This window comes from Beta vulgaris, chromosome 7, assembly GCF_026745355.1.
Source record: "Beta vulgaris subsp. vulgaris cultivar EL10 chromosome 7, EL10.2, whole genome shotgun sequence".
In the NCBI taxonomy this organism is placed as follows: Eukaryota; Viridiplantae; Streptophyta; class Magnoliopsida; order Caryophyllales; family Amaranthaceae; genus Beta; species Beta vulgaris.
This window is the reverse complement of record NC_079208.1, coordinates 58,097,039-58,117,139: the sequence shown is the minus strand read 5'-3', so window position 1 is coordinate 58,117,139 and position 20,101 is coordinate 58,097,039. Positions and strand designations below refer to the sequence as shown.

General features: G+C 35.3%; 3 protein-coding genes across 3 annotated transcripts; 1 reads left to right on the top strand and 2 right to left on the bottom strand.

Moving 5' to 3' along the window:
• Positions 1–557: 557 nt before the first annotated feature.
• Positions 558–6,005, bottom strand: LOC104900104 (serine/threonine-protein kinase PCRK1). The gene is made up of 4 exons (XM_010687447.4): positions 5,006–6,005; positions 3,388–3,648; positions 2,333–2,455; positions 558–1,488 (listed from the first exon to the last, which is right to left on the bottom strand). Exons 1-4 carry the CDS (start codon positions 5,465–5,467, stop codon positions 925–927), a joined length of 1,410 nt encoding a protein of 469 aa, XP_010685749.1. The 5' UTR covers positions 5,468–6,005; the 3' UTR covers positions 558–924.
• Positions 6,006–7,879: 1,874 nt separating this feature from the next.
• LOC104900103 (factor of DNA methylation 4) lies at positions 7,880–11,825 on the top strand. The gene is made up of 7 exons (XM_010687446.3): positions 7,880–8,526; positions 8,886–9,802; positions 9,956–10,137; positions 10,499–10,567; positions 10,656–10,937; positions 11,029–11,241; positions 11,367–11,825. Exons 2-7 carry the CDS (start codon positions 8,911–8,913, stop codon positions 11,595–11,597), a joined length of 1,869 nt encoding a protein of 622 aa, XP_010685748.1. The 5' UTR covers positions 7,880–8,526; positions 8,886–8,910; the 3' UTR covers positions 11,598–11,825.
• A 1,993-nt stretch (positions 11,826–13,818) lies between these two features.
• LOC104900102 (expansin-A4) lies at positions 13,819–17,777 on the bottom strand. The gene is made up of 3 exons (XM_010687445.4): positions 17,502–17,777; positions 16,373–16,691; positions 13,819–14,612 (listed from the first exon to the last, which is right to left on the bottom strand). Exons 1-3 carry the CDS (start codon positions 17,656–17,658, stop codon positions 14,303–14,305), a joined length of 786 nt encoding a protein of 261 aa, XP_010685747.1. The 5' UTR covers positions 17,659–17,777; the 3' UTR covers positions 13,819–14,302.
• Between the last annotated feature and the right edge of the window lie 2,324 nt (positions 17,778–20,101).

Here is a 20,101-nt window from a genome sequence, read left to right as displayed (position 1 = left end):
TGAGATGTTAGTGGCGTACTGGCGTGACCAAAGTTGTTATAGCTTGTTTTACTGTGCTTGGCTCGTCAGCTGTGAGCCTGTGAGACAATAATGTGAAGGGAGGGGAATCAGGGGATGCTTTAGTGGTCATCAATGCTATCAATAGGCTGGCTTTGGAGTTTACTTCTAATTCGATTTCTCATGTCAAACGAGCGGATAATGTAGGTGCCCATTTAATTATTGCATAAGATTTTGTATGGTTCAATATTCCCCCCGTTGATACCTCAAAAAAGTAAAATAAGGGTCTGATAAAGGTGCATACATAAATTTCCTGATCACACACTGGCCATAGTACCACCCAAGAACAAACATACAAATACCAATCTAACTTCATGGCTGACAAACTGAGTGATAGTAAACTTGAAAACTGGTGATAACTGAACCAAACATGGGGCCCAAAAAAAAAGAAACATCACAAGCACAATTTCTTGTTTCCTCGCACCGGCCATAAGGACACCCCCACCCACCACCACCACCATCACCACCAGTCCACCACTAAATACAACTGCAAGAAAATATGCAGAAAAAAGAGACAAGGTAACAACTTTTCAACCAACATACAAAGCAAGCCTCTACAAGGGAGCTTCCTTTGCCGTAAGTTAAACCTGATATTTACAAAGGCAATTCCCTCACTTTCCTAAACCCAGGCAGTTAAGGAAGGAGATTTTGTATCAAATAAATAAATCTTCGAAAACCAAAATTTGCACCTAACTATCCATTCCCGAGCTTCACTGGCATGGAAATAGTTGGAGTTTTGAGAATGAACACAGAGTAAACGTCGGATCCTAAGGCTTCCATGCTTCATAACCTGTGGGAAAAACTTGAATAGCACACAAACCCCGAGAAGGAAGCCTTGTCCCCTCTTCCGCAAAATTCACAATGTTACTATGAAGTTTTAACTAATCCAGGAGTCCAATTTTTCCAATCTAGTTTCCCTATTGATTTGTTCCTCAAGTTGACCCTTTCTTTTATTTCCCGTACCTTCCTCATATAATTGTTCCCTGATTTTGTGGGCTCTGTTTCTGCGTCAAGTTCTTCGCTCTCATCTTCGGCTACTTTGACAGATTTGGACTCTGTCTCTTCCTGTGATGATGCCTCCTCATCTATGATACTACCTAGTATCTCAACAACTTCACTCATTTTAGGGCGGGATTTTGGTTGCTTGGCAAGACACTTGTTTGCTAATGAAGCTAGTCTCTGAGCCGATTTTTTACAGTATTTCCCCTCCAACCGTGAATCTACAATTAAGTGGAATTTCTTTGAATCTGATATATAGGGTCTAACCCACTCCAAAAGCTTCTGTTCATTTCGTGGTAAATTTCTTTCCACTGCTCGTCTCCCTGTTATGAGCTCATACAGAACCACACCAAAACTCCACACATCACTCTTAATCGTTAGTTTGCCAGTCAGAACATACTCGGGTGCTGCATAACCCACTGTTCCTACCACCTATAACACAATCAATTCAAATATAGGTGTTAGAAGCATTTACGAACTATGTTGACACTTGACACTATAAGCCCTTCTAGTCAAATATTTGAATCTGAAAATCAACGAATTTGTAACATAAGCTCCATCATTGAGATTAGAGCGTATCAGACAAGATGGTATCATTGATAATTCCAGTGCATCAAGTTAGTTTTCCAAAAAATAAATTATGCCACAGAAAGATAATAATATGTGATGTGTCCCTGTACTCCCCCTTAACCCCCTAATGAGGTGTGATCCCATAAAATTGTCATGGGAAGAGGATGTAGCTAGTAGCTACCAACTGAGCTACTCCTCGATCTCCAGAAATAAGAACCTAAGGCTTCCAAATTATGCATCTGTTAGTCCTAAAAAAGGTAGTATGCATGATGACTTAAGCGAACTGGCATTTATCTTTTACTAACAGCTTGTTTGGTAGAAAGGATTTGGAAGGAAAAGAAAGGAAGTGGAAGGAAATTTGTTACTTTCCAATGTTTGGTTCATTAAAAAAAAATTAAGTGAAAGGAAATGGGAGGAATTGGAAGGAAAGACTCTTTAATAAAATTTCACTTTCCTTTCCTCCCAAAAGTGGGGGAATTTGGAAGGAAAGAGAAAATGGTTTTTTTCCTTTCTCTTCCATTCTTTTCTTTTATCTTCCCTTACTTTCTTTTCTCTTCCTTTACTAAAAATGAACCAAACACACTGTAAGTAATAAAATAAATGAAACCTCTTAGCTGACATCCAGTAATAGCTTAATGAAAATTTATCAAATTATGTAGGCCATACTGCCATTGTGCATAAGAATTACAAAATTAGTTAGACTCACTGATGTTGAAACATGACTGTATCCCTCTGCTGGCCCCAGCCTAGCCAATCCGAAGTCCGAGAGCTTGGCATTGAAGTCTTCATCCAACAAAACATTTGATGTTTTAAAATCTCGAAATATTAGCTGCATGAAGGCACCAGTCACCAAACAAAATCAACATCAGAATTTGTTAATCAACCATACCCTCCCCCACCATCAAAAATTAACAAACAAGAAAATTCAGTGTCAATCATCAGCTAGGTAACAAGAGTTACACTCTAGTGTTGAGCTCCTTATTATTTATAAATACCCATATAGTAGACCAAAAACAGATTTAGGATTTCTTGTAAGTGGCCAAGTTAGAAAAAAAAATAACCATAAAGTTATATGCATATTTGTATATATTCCACATAATTATTTCCTAGCGAAAAAATAATTTCAATCTAGACAATGGGGGTAAGGCCACCCCATGTACCAAGCTAGATCTGTGAGTGTGCCACAACTCAGATTTGCCCATGCACCAGATAATATTAGATGTTAGTTCTGTCCTTCCTCCCTATCCAGAAATGCTAACTCAAGCTTCTTTTTTTTCTCTTTCTACACATATAAGGAGTAACCTTTGGGATAAAAAATTTTGCCACAGGTTCATGATGACCAAATATAAGTGGAATAGTTCAAAGGTAGATTTAGTTTAGTTGTAAGCATTTGCAGAAAATATCACATCTAGTATCTACCCATTTAGTTTCTACTTTCTACACGTCATCAAAACCTTTGTCAAGCATACCGATATGCAAAAACTAAGATATGTCTATACAAGCATTGGTTAGTCAAGAACAAGGAATTTTTACAAAGTCAGCCTGATTTAACTCTGTAATAGTGACCTGCAACTAAGCAAAATTTGAGAGGAGAACCTGTCTTTTTATATTAGTATTACAATTCAAAACCATGAAAGGTTCAACAATCGCCATTCACCAACAGCCAAGAGTTATTAAGCTCTTAAAAAGTTGAAATATAGTACATGTTCCTGCAATACAATCAAAATTTGTGAAAAGGGTATTAACCTAATTGTAAGGTACCTGAAAATCCATTTCTTCATGCAAATATGCCAATCCACGAGCTGCATCCTGCGCAATTTTCAGTCTCGTTATCCAAGGCAAGGGTGAGGGCACACGACCCAAAAGGTGGTCCTCCAAGCTTTTGTTCTTCATGAGCTCATACACCAAAAGCCTTTGCATTCCTCTTTCATCATCTTCAGCACAATACCCGACTAATTTGACAAGATTAGGGTGCTTAATAACACCTAACCAATTCACTTCATTGATCCACTCTTTATGCCCCTGCTAACTAGAATGAAAATTAAGGGAGACCCATTAGGGTACCTCATGTTAGCCACCACATAGACATTCAACCACAGAGGACTCTAATCTCAAGTTTTAAATTATCATACTGAAAACCGAAATGTGAACAAAAGTTCAGCTACTTCTAATCGAACACCCAACCCCAACCCACCCCCTCAACAGTAATATAAACTCTCAAGTGACACGGCCTTGCCGTTAGACTGTCTTGCTATTTATCTTAAACACGATCACTATTTGTTTACGCTACTTTCAAATCACCCATTTAGCTCAAATAGTAAGGTAAGACTATCTTTTTATAGACCAAAAGCTCTGTTTCAGATATAGGTTTCGGGTTAAAAATTAAAATTCCATCCACAGATTACCAAGTCACAAGTAGATAGTTTCTCGGCTTTCTCCAAAAATCCAAACAACCCACTCAAGAGTCAAGATCCAACCCCCAGAAATAAGTAAATCTCTAATTCAGATGCAGGAATTAATGTTAAAGTTTTACTACTCCATTAACAAATTACAGCTCAGTGAATCAACAGTTTACCTTTAAAAAAAATCTACAGTAAACAATCAATAAAGTCCAAGACCAAATTAACACATTTCCTCTTGGGCTTCCAACTTAGCAAACATCTTCATTTCCCAGACTACCACAATTACCTTATCCCCCAAAACCAACATCATTTATCCTCTTGTTGAGTGTATTTCAAGTTAAGACATGGTAGAGTAAGCAGTAATAAATAATAATCATGTCCCCAAATCAGCTAAATCCCTCAAAGTTCACACTTTTTACCATTTCACAATAAAATCACACCTCTATTAACTAAACCAACCCACATTATTGCTATAAAACTTCCTTATTTCTTAAACAAAAAAGTCCCGTTCTTTTGGACTGAACTGAACTGAAGTAAAGCGGTAAGAGGAAACGAGCTAAACTGAACTAAACTAAATCGAAACTCTGTCCATAAGAACAAGACCTAATAGTAATTCTAAAAATAAATTTTTTACTTCTTTCCTTTTTTTAGATAAATATATATACTTCTTCCCTCCCACATACTTCCTCCGTTTTAACAAGATTCCACGTGACTATGTTTTTCCTAAAATATAAATTATCAAAGACAATAAAATGTGAATAGTGCACAGTATAGAAATGGTGCAACTATTTCTAATTGGAGGAAGTATATCGCAATGTATGGATTTTTACACTATTGACCCACCCACTCACATAGACGAACATAATTAATCACGTAAAATCTTGTTAGATTCATCTCGACACATATACTTTTTCAATAACAACATTACAATTTACACATTACATATCAAAAAAAATATAGGAGATAAGATAACATGCCTGGAAACCATAACGATTAAGCTGTTTAACAGCAACATGAACCTCGGAATTCGTGAAATCTCCCAACTCAAAATCCCCAGAATCACAAACCCTAACATTACTATCATCATTAACAACAACAACAACAACTCCCCTATACACACACCCAAACCCACCTTCTCCAATCAAAAGACCTCGACTAAACCCACGAGTTGCAGATTTCAACTCAGCAAAACTAAACACTCTAAGATCGTTACAAACTCTTCGATTCTGAGCTAGGAGAGAGAAAAAACCACCCGAATCACCGGAAAACTCCGACTCACCACCAAACTCCGACCGACGCACCTCCGTCGTATTGGTGGTACTACTACTAGCTATACTTAAAGAACGCGCCCAAGAAACTCTAGCTCTTCCTGATGAAACGACATCGTCTTCTCCATCATCAGATCTTCTTTCACCATTAGTGAAATGAAAGCACTTCATTGTTTTGTTTTCTCTCTCCTCTGTGTTTTTTTTTTTTATTGATGTTTCAGGTGAACAATGAGAAGAAGAGAGTAATAATAAGAGGAGAGAGAAAAATGATGGGGTCGTTGAGGGGATCAACTAACATTGGGTTTTGTTTTTGTTTTTTTTGAAGATGATTAATTATTGTAATTGATTAACAAACTTAATTATTATGATGGGAGTACTAATTACTAGTAATTATGTCAGATGATTAAGTATGTTGCCAAATGAAAGATGGGTTTTGTTTGTTTTGTTTAAAATTTGTAGAGATCACGAGAATGTACAAGGCATGGAAGAAGGTGGAGATTGGAGGAGGAAGAAGAATAGGGAAAATATGTCAGAGGTTACCAAACGGTTCCTTTGTGGTAGGACCCTATGTGGCAGTTTGAACTTTGTTAAGGGTATAATTGGGATTTCGAGTTAATGGTATGTACTAAATTTTTTCTAATTATTTGGGCTAGTCAAACTTCAGCCCACTTAGCCCATTTTGTGGGCGGGTCGAGTTTTTTCATCTTGAATAGGTACGTCCCGAAAGAAGTGTTTGATTTATTTTAGAACGAATGAAATATTTTGTTATTGATTGTATGATGAAATCTCTTTAATTAATGATTGTACTAGAAGTTGGTATGTAGTAGATGATAGTTAAGATTTCAATGTTGTAAAAGTTAGAGTTCAATACCTCAATTCATTTTCTTTGGGATAGAGTCCTTAAATCTTACTTTTAATTCAATATTATCTTTAGACATCTCGCATTAACCTAATCGTCTCTTCTATTTCTTTTAATTTCCTTTTGATCTCGAGTTACAATCTCAAGAAATATTCGGTGGGATTCCGTCTATTTTATAATTGTTTATTGCGACAATTGATAATTTTTGGTTATTGAGATTCATGGGCAATTTCCATTAATATTTAGGGATATATATTACCTTTCTTTTTTTTTCAAATGAATTAAAATGATTGAAGTTAATTGTTTATTGCGGCAATTAATAATTTTTGGTTATTGAGATTCATGGGCAATTTCCATTAATATTTAGGGATATATATTACATTTCTTTTTTTTTCAAATGAATTAAAATGATTGAAGTTTTTCTATCTGGAATCGTCTTAGGTCTAATTCCAATTTCTTTGGCTGGATTATTTGTAACTGCATATTTACAGTGCAGACGTGGTGATCAGTTTGATATTTGATTAATTAACAACTTTTTTTATATTGAACCCAACAATCTTACTGTATGGATCAAACTAGTCATTAAATGGATTAAAGAATATGATTACCAAAAATATTAAATTAGTTAGTAAATAGATTAATTTAGTCACTATAGGTGGTCCATCCTCTTTTGAATGTTGAGCTTAGGCCATTGTTTAACTCTAAATTAAAAGTGGGTATATGAGACCAACTCATTTTCTTAAGCTTGAATATGAGAACTCGTATCATAATTTCCTTAAATCTTTTTACAACTACTCAAAATTAAATATATCTTTTATTTCTTCTTTGCTCCTCCTCCTCCCCCGAGTTATGCTTTCTATCCACGCACTTAGGGCATGTTCGACAATGATAGTTGGCATTGTAGCCTTTTAGTGGTGAGGCCGATAGTTGTTAGTGGTCTATGTCTAGCTATTAGCTGGCAAATTAGTAGTATGATATGTAGATGTTCGGTGAAGGAAGACGTCAAAGCAGTTTTTTACAAGTAACTTGTGAATCACTCAAACATAATTTTAATGTGAAATTTATACACAGCTCTACTATCACCCAAAGCTACAATTTTAGCTCTTGACAACCACTACTTGTCTATTTCTACCACTAAACGCTACCCACTTCATTACCTAACCAAAACGTAGTCATGTGGAAACTTACTTGATTTATCTCAAGGAGTATCTAGAAAATATCCAATATTTATAGTTCGTTACTGATACGTAATTACATATGGTGCTGGTCGAATATGTGTATCAACAAATGTACAAACAAATTAAGAATATCAATAAGAAACGTAGCGAGTATACTTTAAGGTGTTGTTTGGTTGGAGATTATTTTCCTTGGAAATACAAATTCCTAGGAAATACATTATGAGTGTTGTGTTTGGTTGGAGGGAAATAGGAGAAGCATATGAAATACAAATTCCAAGGGAAATAGAATTTCTCATGAAACATGAGATATCACTCACCAAGCTCCCCCTTGGTGAGTAATTTCTTAGAAAATGCAATTTCCTATGGTGTCAACCAAACAATTTTGTCTAAAACCTAGGAAATTAACAAGGGAAAAAATTTCCCACGAAATGTAAATTCCCATGGGAAATTACTTCCCATGTGAACCAAATGAGGCCTAAAAATTCTATTTAGAGTGGATAAACATTTTTTTTTAATCCATATGAGCTATAAAGGCAGTACAAAAAAGACGAAGAAGAATACTAACTTGTGACCTATCGTCCACAATACCTCAATTTAAACCACTAAGCCGAGACATCTTGGTTATTGAGTAATGATTTATCCATTTGTAAATGGTAATATCCGAGGGGAGTATGTGGGTTCTACATACACACGGCACACTTTTCATTGACCCCTCAAATTTACCATTTTCTGCAAAATAGTGTCTTTCTTTCTCTTCCTCCCGCTCAAACTTCCCCTGTTCCATTCCACTTCTGATCACTCCCCAGTCCCCCTCCTCATCTTCCTTACTCTCACACTTTCTTCTCCCACTATCTTTTCTCTATTTCTCTCTCCTCTCTTCCACCAAAAAAATCAAAACAACAGTACTACCGAAATGTTTCACATTGTATTTGCCTCACTAGTTTGATACAATGTTCTTACTTCCTCTACTTTGATCACTCCAAAATTTCCGATTTTCTCCCAAAAAAAAAACTCACTAGGGTTTTTCTCCGCCTTTGGTTTCCGGTAAAACCCAGTTGGTAAAATTTTTAAACTCTGATAAAGTTCTCATTTTTTAACCAGGGTTTTGTGGGGGTTTAGTTTTCCCTACATTTTGATTATTTTTGTTATTGTTGGTTTTCCAGTTTGAAGGTTGACGCTAATACTTGACAGAGGTAATTACAGCTTTTTTTATATATAAGTTTCTCGCTCCTTTGCAATTTTTTGTTTTTGGAATATTTGCTTGATTACACCTTGAAATGTTGAGAATGATAATGATTTTCAGAAATACTACTGGTTTTGAGGTAGAAATATTGTTATTCCCTTTCTTATTTTAGTAATCTTAACTAAGTTTTGTTGTGTTTTTGAGTAGCTATGAAATTGTTAGTTAGTATGATGTTTGTGTGTTTTATTGCTGTGAAACTTATGCTTTCTGGTGAGTAATTTGATCTTTTGTTTAAGGGTTTCTCTTGTTTGCTCAACTTATAATGTAAATGTTGCATATGAAGCTGAAATTAGTGTTGTGTTCTCATAGGGTTGAGTTGGTGTCATTTCCAAAAATGAAACATTCTAACTACGATATAAGTGAATCAGAACTGGATGATTATGTAGTTGATGTGTATGAGCGGTTGAAGGATCGAGTATATAAAGTTAGGGTATCAACAAACAGATTTAGGTGTCCATTTTGTGGGGAGAGGGAAAGAAAGGATTATTTGTTTGATGATATTGTGCAACATGCTAGGAGAGTGGGAAAAGGCTCTAGGAGAGATGGTCTGAAGCTAAAGGGGAAGCATATTGCACTTGAGAAGTTCTTGCTTAAGTACTACAGTCCAAGAGTATCATCAGGACCTTCTAGACAAAGCATTTCACAGGTTAATCGCAATGACGATGAGAAATTTGTCTGGCCATGGAAAGGCATTGTGGCTAACATTCCTGTTGAACTTAAGGATGGAAGATATGTTGGGGATAGTGGAAGTAAGTTGAGAGATGAACTTGCAAGGAAAGGTTTTAACCCTTTGAAAGTAAGACCTTTGTGGAGTCCTAAAGGCCACTCTGGATTTGCTATTGTGGATTTCAATAAGGATATTCTGGGATTTGACAATGCAAGATCATTTGAAAAGGACTTTGAGTTAAGTCACTGTGGTAAAAAAGAGTTTAATACAACAAGGTCTCGTGGAGATAAACTCTTTGGATGGATGGCAAGGGAGGATGACTATAACTCTAGTGGTCTTATTGGGAAGCATCTGCGTGACAATGGGGATCTCAAGACATTGGCTGATATTGAATCTGAGGATAAGAGGAAGGATCAAAGCTTAGTTTCAAATCTCGCTCAGACCCTTGTAGGAAAGGATAAGCAAGAAAAAGAACTGCAAAACAAGCTCAGGGAGACATGTGCTTCTTTAGAGAAGGTGATGAAGGAAACAGATAAAATGACAGAGGCTTACAATGCAGGTATTCAAACACTAGTACATAATCCACTTCCATGATAATTTTTTTTTCCTACTAGCTCTGCTTTTTATTTGGAATGATACGATATCCTGTCTTATGATTTATGTTTAGAAGATTTAGAGCAAAATCTTGTTTCTTTCTTTCTTTATTGTTTAGAGATGGAAAGGATGAGACGAGAGACAGTTAAAGTTAAGGAGAAGATATTGATCGATCATGAGAACTTCAAGCGAGATCTTAAATCTCAAGAGGAGAAGCTGAAGAGACATGAAAATTTGTTGGAAGAAAGGGAAGCCGATTATGACAACAAAATAGTCAAGCTTCGTCGACAGAGGAAACTGGTACTATCCCCCCCCCCCCCCCCCTTTTTTTTTTTTCTAGTATGGTTGCATTACTAGTACATTGAGACTTAGAATCACTGGCTGCTGGAATCTATAATGGGATGCATCATACACCTATGATCTGGTGAATGATGATTTCATGTGTTCCTTTGTTGTACGAACTGCTGACTTGTGCTTAATTATGATAGCTTTTTCGCAATATTAGTTTAGGCTCTTCAACCTAAGTAATGGAGTAAAAATTATATTCCGAAGTCCCCCCTGGTTACCTCATACTGACCTTTATCCATTAGCTATTGATCCACACAACCTTTGAAGCATGCTTTCATTTTCTTTTGTGATATGATGTTCTGTGTGGTTTCAGAATGAGTTGGCAAGACAGGAACAAAAGCGATCAGAACAGAAAGTAGTAAGACTTGTGGAGGAGCACGAGGTTAATGCACTAATTCACATCTATATGCCATTGTAGCTCATTGTATCATTTTTGGTGATAAACATTTTTCCTCCACTATGAATTACAGAGAGAAAAGGAGGCACTCCACCAGAAAATTATTGATCTGGAAAAGCAGATTGATAAGAGGCAAGCATTAGAGTTGCAGATAGAGCAATTGAAAGGTGCTGCTCATGTTACGGAACATATGGGAAGGGATGCTGAAACCCGGGAAAAGATGGAAAAAATCAATAAGGAGCTAAAGGAAACAGAAGATGAACTTGAGGATATCGAGGCTCTAACACAGGCTCTGATTGTTAAGGAGAGGAAGTGCAATGATGAGCTGCAGGATGCACGCAAGGAGATGATATCTGTAAATGCCTTCTATTAACCATTATGTATTCTGAACTCAGTGCTTGTTCCAAGATTACTGTACTCAAAGCTTGGATTTGATTTCCGTGCAGGGGTTGAGAGAAAGGAAAGCTGTTCGTTCTAACATTGGGGTAAAACTAATGGGTCTTCTTGATGAGAAAACTATCGGAAATATAGCCAAAGGAAAGTACACGAAAAAAGAAGCGCCTATTAAAGCCAAAGAGCTGCTTTCTTTGTGCAGAGAATACATTGAAGATCCCGAATGGCATCCCTTCAAAGTTATTACTGAGAGTGGAGTAAACAAGGTATGTATGTTGACCATCACAGTGCTCTTGTTTTAAGCAAGTAATGATATTGTAAAACAGCAGTAGTGCTGATACTATAAGCATGATATCCAATGGCTTATATGTTAGCATCATTTTGTGAATAGGAGGTTATAAATGAAGAGGATGAAAGATTGAAAGATTTAAGGAACGAACAAGGCGAGGAGGTTTGGCGGACTGTTACCACTGTGATGAGCGAGCTGAATGAATACAATCCTAGTGGTCTTTATCCCGTACCAGAGCTTTGGAACTTTAAGGACGACAAAAAGGCAAGATTGGGTGAAGCTGCAGAGTACATAGTGAACCTATGGAGATCACACAAGAAGAAGAAAATCTGACTTGCCAATGGATCTGAGTGTTTTTTGAGGAAACTTACATGGTATTTACTACTTCAGATAACAACTTTAAATGATATACTCGTAAATGATAGTACTGTTTGTCTCTAGTATATACTTTCTTGGGTGCAAACTCATGGCTACATTTTCTGTGATTTGCTTCAAATGTGTGGAATTATCATGAAACTATTTTGCGAGTATTGACTGGCACTTGATATTTAAAGAACATAAATCATTGGCTTGTGAAATTGCTTTGCTGAAAAAACAGGGATTGCCTTGACAAGTTGGTCAGGTCGCCTTGTGCTCAATCTTCTGCTGTAGAACTGTTTTCTGATTGTGTTAGTGCCCAGTGCACAAAGTGTTTACAGATTATCTATTTAGCTCATACATTTTCATATGACATGGACATCCTCTTGTTCCTAGCAAACTAAACCACTGTAAGCCACAAAAACGCTGAAATACAAGCTCTTGTCTAGTCTTATATTTGTACAGCCTTACTCGGAGAATCCGAACAAGATAGTGGGTGGAAGGCATTTCTCTATCATACTCTAATTTAGGTGCAGCCGTGCAGGTGTGTTTTCAAAAATGTTTCCATTGCCACTCTATCTGCTAATAGTATTAAGGATGATTTGGCCGCCTGATCCACACTGCTAGTTCTTGTACAATTCCTGTCCTAACAGACCAGCCTGCCAGTGCATCAGTCTAGTCTGGCCTGGTTGAGCAATAATTTTATCAAAAACAAAAATATGCATTTATGCCCGGTGGTGGGTGTGTTGGGCTGGGCCAGCCTCACTTGAAACCACTTGCTCTATGGTTACATCCGCCTCCCCGCCAACTTGCTGTTTATCGCCGATTCCTCCACCCTAGCTAGCTTGCTGGACCAGCCCAATGGACACCTCTAATCAAGACCAGTATGACAAGAACTTCTGAAACTAACTAAACTTTTTCTGCTTGACAAAAATTTAAGTTGACTTTGGTAGTGAAGATTATCACTTATCAGCATATAAGGTAAATTATATTGGTACAGTAAAGTTGAAGATTAGATAAATGAAGGCATCCAATGTTTTTCACTTTTCATACCCTTTAGGCTTTTTTTTACCTATATATGGTATACAGAATCCAAAGATATAAGGCTAAATCACCAAATCCAAAGTGAACTTTGAAATTGTACCCCACCCCATGTGCTTGTTTTACTACAACAGACAATCTCCTATTGAACTTCAATTTTCTTTCAGAACATGACATTACTTACCAAGTTATGATATAAGTTAACTTTCATCATTTCTGGTACACTAAATCTGTGTTTCACCAATGTGATTAATTCTTTGTTGCTTGAATTTTAAACAAAAACCATCTCTTTATCTACAAAGTACTACTTTTTCTACCCATGTGAAATGCACCTATTGCCAATTTTGGTTGAGGAATGTCTTGAAAAGAAAAATCAGAACTCCATGTTTCTTTATTAATTGATGATAAGTTTCCCATTTCCGTAACAATAGAAAGTGCAACTGATTGAGCTTTCTTTGTCAATCAATTAGTTCTTTTTTCTTGGGCAATCAATTTGTTGTCGATACAAATAGATTGGTCTTTTTAATTGATTGAAGAAATTGCTCTTGATGTTGGCTTATAAGCTAATAACTAACCGACAATCTTTGTAATACTTCCACGTTAATCTTATGCTTCTAATAGCTTTAATCATATTTCCTAATCAATTGGTCTTGTAAGAGACCGCCTAATTTTAACTTAAAATTATGCACGGCTCAAGCTCAATATTAAAAAGAGAACATGACACTTTTTTAAGAAAATAGAGTGACTAGTTTAGTCTATTTAAGGACCAGATTAATCTATTTTGTGACCAGTTTAATTCATTCGATAAGACTACTGAGTTAGTTTTTTGATATTATCTGTTGTAGTTTGATAATCAAGAAAAAAAAAAGGAAGGAGAAGAGAAGGAATGAATAAGATAATTTGGAATTAGAGTGAAATGAAATGAGCTTGTTAGAAAAATTCAATTTTTAAATTCATTATTCTAATAATTTGTGTTCCCTAATACACCTTCAAGTAGTTTCATATCATATTTTTTTTCAATCCATATCCGAACCGTATATTGTCGCGAAACAATAAATCTAAACAAATATATCAAATCCTAGGTACCCCATTACTTTACTTAGATCCAAACATGAACAAATTAGTAAGTAAATTATTAGAGTCAAAAGGAAAAAGATTATATAAAGGCAAACAAAGCATTTTCCATTGAACGAAAAGCAAAGAGTTACAAGAACACAAGTTGTGATACATATTACACTCTACTAAACTATATATTATCATATTCATATACCATATTCCAAATATAAATCCTTCCATCATAATAATTAGAAGATCATTAGGCTGCGGGCTACACCTTTGCTGCAGCCACTTCAGCACTTCATTTCCCACTATACCCTCCTTTCTTCTCCAAAATTACCAATTTCACACATCCATTTTCCTCCAAACCCAAAACTTTAAACCCAAAAAAGTAAAATAAAATTCAAATTCATTCACCCCTTAGATTGAGAAAAGTCTTTTAAAAAAGCCAATTTTTCTCTTTAAAAAAGTAAAAAAAGAAAAAAAACCCATAAAAACAAGGTTTTTTTTTAATTAAAACACTAAAATTAAGCCGGGAAATTCGAAATTTTAGTGGGTGACATGTTTTTTTTTTTTTTTTCTTTTTAAACCCTGAAGTTTTTGCCAGTGAAAGTTTGTCCAAATTGCCAATTAGAGGGAGCAATGTTCCAAGAAGTGGAACTTCTCTTGTCACTACCTCTAACCCTGAAAGAGAGTGACTGACCAACTAAAACAGAATTGGATTGCCAATTCTGTCCCCAGTTCCGACTCATTGCCATCCAGTTCGTCTTCGAACCTTTAATGTATACATTCACAATATCACCTGCACCCGCAACATTACTAACCAATACCAAGTTAAAGTAACGGAACCCATTCATTGTGAACCTGATTCCTCCACGCTTACGGCATGGCACCCTGCAGTAAATAACATAATCTTAGAAGGACATTTTAGTCAAATCATGTAATCAAGGTAAAAAGGTGATATATGTGAGAATCTTGAAGACTGTGTATATGGGGACATGCGTATTGAAGACTGTGTCTGTACCTTATTTTCTTTTTTCCTGATTTTGTGGACAAAGTGGTACACTATTATTGGGTTTTGGTTCACATTGGATCCGGATTTTTAGTTTGGTAATTGTTTTGGCCCATGGGCCTTGATATGTGCAATGAGTACTCATTGACTTTTTAGTCTTCTAGGACATTATAAAGCTGTAAAGATTCACATGCTTTGACAAATCAATTGAACAAATTAGCTTAGTGGCTGACACTAGTGATTGGACTAGTAGATACATTAGTCGAAAAAGCTAAATGAAGAACTTGTTTGATTTCGAACATAGATGAAAGTAGTACGGATACCACGTATGCCAACTGTATGTTCGGTAAAAAAAAACAGTCCTTCAAATAGCCGGACATTTGATAGACGGATTACAGTTACTAAAATCAATAGCTCAATAACATTATTCGTTCATAAATGTTATTGGATTACCTTGATTCTACTCGTTACCTTTTTTTTATCAAGCTTAAGAGATGCAAAATACATCTACCAAATGTCTTACCCCTAAATTCAGGAACAATTTTAGAGGCAAACTCTAGTATTAATACTCACGAGTGAACAATAATAGTGATTAGCAATAGGAAAGAAAAGAAATGACAGAGAAAGACCACCATTATGAATGCTCTTAGGTTTAATATTACAAATTTCATATCGTAACCCTAAATGAATGTAATTTGTTTCTAGTGTGACACATTTAGTTACAATGACACAATGTGACACTATTATGTAGCATCAACATATAACCCTTTCCATGATATTTTACACACAAAACCTAACTCTTTATAACTACAGTATAAAACTATACATGATGACATATGATCCCACACTTTTAACTTTCTTTAAGCACTCTAAACAAATGAAGACTTATTACAACCTCACTAGTCACCACCCACTAAAATGAACTTTATGCACCCTATGACACCCTTTTTTTTAGAATTTCTTAAGGAGGAAATTAAGAGTGAAAAAGAACCAAGTTCCAAACCAAAAAGTTATCCTTCAAGTCTCCTAGTTCAATTAACAATACAATGAAAGGTTTATAAAGATAGGGTGGAGTGGTAGACGATTTCTAGTAGTGATATGAAAATGACTTGTAACTTTCTAAGAGCATCCACATTGGTGGTATTTCCCTCTCATTCTCTTCTCTTCCCTCTTTCGGATTTACAGTAAGAAAACCAACATTTTCAAATTTCCAATTCACCATCACTAATTGGATGATAAACCCAAATTATTCCTTTCTCAACAAAATCATACTAGAATGTAGTAAAGTTATTTAATTCCGTACAATTTCTATAAAGTTTCATCCTAAAATCAATCGACAATAGGTGAAGTACCCCACCAATCTTATATGTCGGCAACTCGACATAGCAACACAAACCGACACACGAGACTCTCTTAACATAATCCAAAAATATCCCATACATTATTGAATTAATCACTCACATATATATCATCGTTATAAACAACAAAAATTAAATTTAAAAAAGAACTAGAGAGACTAGGATATGTTTTTTCAACAAAATAGTCTAGTTGAACACTTACACATCCCGTACCCTAGTAGACACTTAATCGGCGCAAGAATAAACAAAGGACAAACAGGGGAGTAGAAAGAAAGTGAGCAAACCTGCGGAAAGCAACAGGGACAATGCCAGCACGGTATTGAGCAAGCTTAAGGAACATAGGCATGGCTAGGTCAAAGTGAGGACGAGGTGGGTTGCACCATCCACCATTATCATTAGGAAGAGCAAAGTTAGGCGGGCAAAAGTTGGTTGCAGTAATAAGTATAGAAGGGCTACCAGGGTGGCACCAACGTGGGTCATTTGCGCACTTAAGCTCAAAGCAAGCTCCACAACTTAGTCCACTGTTAAACAGTGCTGTGCTTAGTGCTGCTGTGTTCACACCGTACCCTTGGCTGTACAGGTTCCCATATCCACATGCTCCCCCTGAAAAAATAAAATTATGTTTCCAATTAGAAATTTGGAAAGGGTAATTTTGGTATTTCACATTAATATATACTTTTTCCGCGTTTAAAAATGAGTTAGGCTATTTACCGAACTGCTTTGTACGACTTTAGTACTCCCCTCGTAACGAATTACTAGCAACTAATCTTGGTATTTCACATTAATATATACTTTTTCCGCATTCAAAAAAGTTTTAGGCTATTCACCGAACTGCTTTGTACGACTTTAATACTCTCCCTTGTAACGAATTACTAACAACAAATGAATTACTAGCAACTAATCTTGGTATTTCACATTAATATATACTTTTTCTGCGTTTAAAAAAGTTTTAAGCTATTCACCGAACTGCTTTGTACGACTTTAATACTCCCTCGTAACAAATTACTAGCAATGAACGAATTACTAGCAACGAATATTTTACTGTCTTACAAATAATACTAAATGTTGTTAGTAATTCGTTACGAAATGAGTAATAACAAATACACAAAGACGGCTAATAAAGGTAGTAGTGTTAATATACACTAGGTTTTAGTGAATTTTACTTCAAAATGACCAAACTATCCTTAAAGATTTTAAGAGCATCCCACATTTTTTTATAAGCAAATTTTACCTAAAAAAATGTTTAAAACAAACTAAGAAGAAAAGTGAGCAAACTTTGACAATTTTTATGAGCTACATTGTTGTTTTACTTTGTAATAAGACACATTGTTAAATACTTAAATTAATCTTAAACCAAAAAAAGTGAAGCAAAATTTTTTTAAAAAAAATCAAAGGGTAAAAAAGGTATCATACCCATAGTTCCAGAAGCATCAGAACCACCATAGAAAGTAGCATGAGCAGATTGCCAAGAACCACCTTGGTAATTTCCAGGAATTCTTGCATCAACTAATGTTGATGTAACCCATAATGTCATTAATGAAACAATGTTAAAAATACTAAACATTCCCATTTTTTTTTCCTCCCTAAAAAAATTCACTAATTTATCTTCTTTTTTTAGAGAGAGAAAGAAATAATGTAGAGAGAGAAACAGTTTGAGGTTGAAGTAGAAAAGTGGGTTGTGGAGAGGAATGAGGGCAGGAAGGTCAGGTACTTATGGAGGGAGGAGTGTGAGGAAAATAGGGGAATTTTTTTTTGGATTTTTTTTTAATGTAATAAAAAAAATTAAGAGTAAAATGAGTATTATTAGTGTAGAGATTAACTCGCATTGATTGCGCGTGAATGATAGTCGCCAATAAGGACATATAGTAATAAATGACCCAATCTTTGTGGGGCTTTTTACTTGATACCATTATACCAATACCATAACTCAACTCTTCTCTCTTTTTTTCTAATTTTTATTTCGAGTTGCGACATATTTCACGCTATCTTAGTTACATTGGGGTCCCATGTGATTGTATTATGTCCTCTATTAACCCCAAATTTAGGAAAATTGAATAACAAATTTTTTGGCTTTTTTGCATTTTTTATCGATATGAATCACGAATACAGTATTAAGTATAACGAAGGGGAGAAAGATTTGAACCTGTGACTTATCATTCACAGCATCTCAATATTAACCATTATGTCAAGACATCTTTAGTATGTCCTTTTTTTTTTCATTGGATATGGGGTTTGTACGCTTTCTAGATTACCATAGTTTTCAAATTTAAATATTAGGCTTAGTTTGATTAATTGAATTTGCCTTTTTTTTTGTAGAAGTAAATATATAAAATTGATCTAAACTTATGGTAGGAGTGAATTTTAAATTCAAGTCGTGCAAGTTATTTGATTTGTATCAAATAAACTCAAGGCGTATGTATATAGCACAATATAGTTTGTTAAAGAACAAGTTTTTTTTATAGCTGGTTCTGATAGCGAGTTCATATAATAAAATTAAAATAAAATTGAACTATATTTAATTAGAAACTTTTTTGAGTATTAATTACGAAATATATTTTTTTCTAGTGGAGAGATAGCAAAAAGTGTACTCGATTTAACGATATAAGCCATAAGATTAAGGGGACATCCTCATTGTACATGCTATAACTCAAGATTGACTATAATACTACTTCCCCACTCCTAAATTATCAAATTTATTACCTTTAGTGGTTTAGTGAATCCAATTCTGCAACCAAGATACGTATGATTCTTACATGAGCACTTTAGGAAGATTTCTTGAGATTGCTTTAGTTAGAGAAATCTATCATTAGTTGTTACTTTTGTTACTATATATGCTTAAGACTTTTGATTTACCCTGAAAATTATTCTATTTGTTAGGATGACAAGTTGCTTTGTTACAAGTATTATACATGTGGTGGGGGTCTCCGGTCTATGAGTATGAAACACCAAAACATTTTTTTCTTTCTTTTTTTTAGGCTCCTTTCGAAAACTCGTAGTAAGATGTATTTTCTCTGAGTTGTCCTCGCACAAGGTCACCCATTCAGAGGCGCAACAAGTCCTAAACTCCCCTCCTTCCCAACAATATTGAAATTTTTATTTCCACTAAGATTTGAAGCTTGATCTCCTATGTAGTAAATAGGAAGTCGTACCATTAGATCTAAGGATTCTAGTACGAAACACCAAAATATATCACTTGCACTCTTTGATGAATGCTACTTTTTGTCTTATGTTATGGACCAAAGCTTTTATCATACGTATTCAATCAACAAAAAAAATAAAAAGTGATGGAGTATTCCATAGTCTACATATAACATATAAAAGTAAAAAGACAAAACATTTCGTACAAAAAGAAAAAAGGCGAAAAAATATCATATAAACATGATATACGGGTAGTTAGACATAAATGCCCTTATAAGGTTCAAAAGTTTGGTCTAAGATGGCATTAAATTGTGACCTAAAACCAGGGGTATTTATGCACAAAATGTTAGAAAAAGAGTGTTAAAAAATTGCGTCAATCTGAAGTTGAGGCGTAACTAACGGTTGTGATTTAAGAATGTATATATTGTGGGCCAGTTTGGGCTTAAGTTTGGGCTTAAAGCGGCAAACAACTAACTATATTGATGAGTTATGTAAGAGAGAGATCCAACTAGAAGGTCATAATGGGGCCCACGTAATCTCCGTAATTATCGGTTGATAAATTGCGACGACATGAGACCATGCAAATTTTGTTTAAAAAAGGAAAAAGAAAATGGGTATTGGCTGTTTTTTTTTTTTTTTTTTTTGATAGGATAAATTTTGGTTTGTTTTGCTAGACAGCTATAGGTTACTTCTTTTTTTTACTAGTTTTGGCGCTCAAATGCTCGTCTCGAGCTACGCGTACACCGCCGCAACCACACCATTGTAGTTTTACCCCCCATGGGCCGTAGCCGCAACTACTTTAGGTGAAAATGGGAGTGTTTATATTAGGAGGGTTTCGGGCGGATTTATTAGGATAGTAGGGCTGACGATTCGTG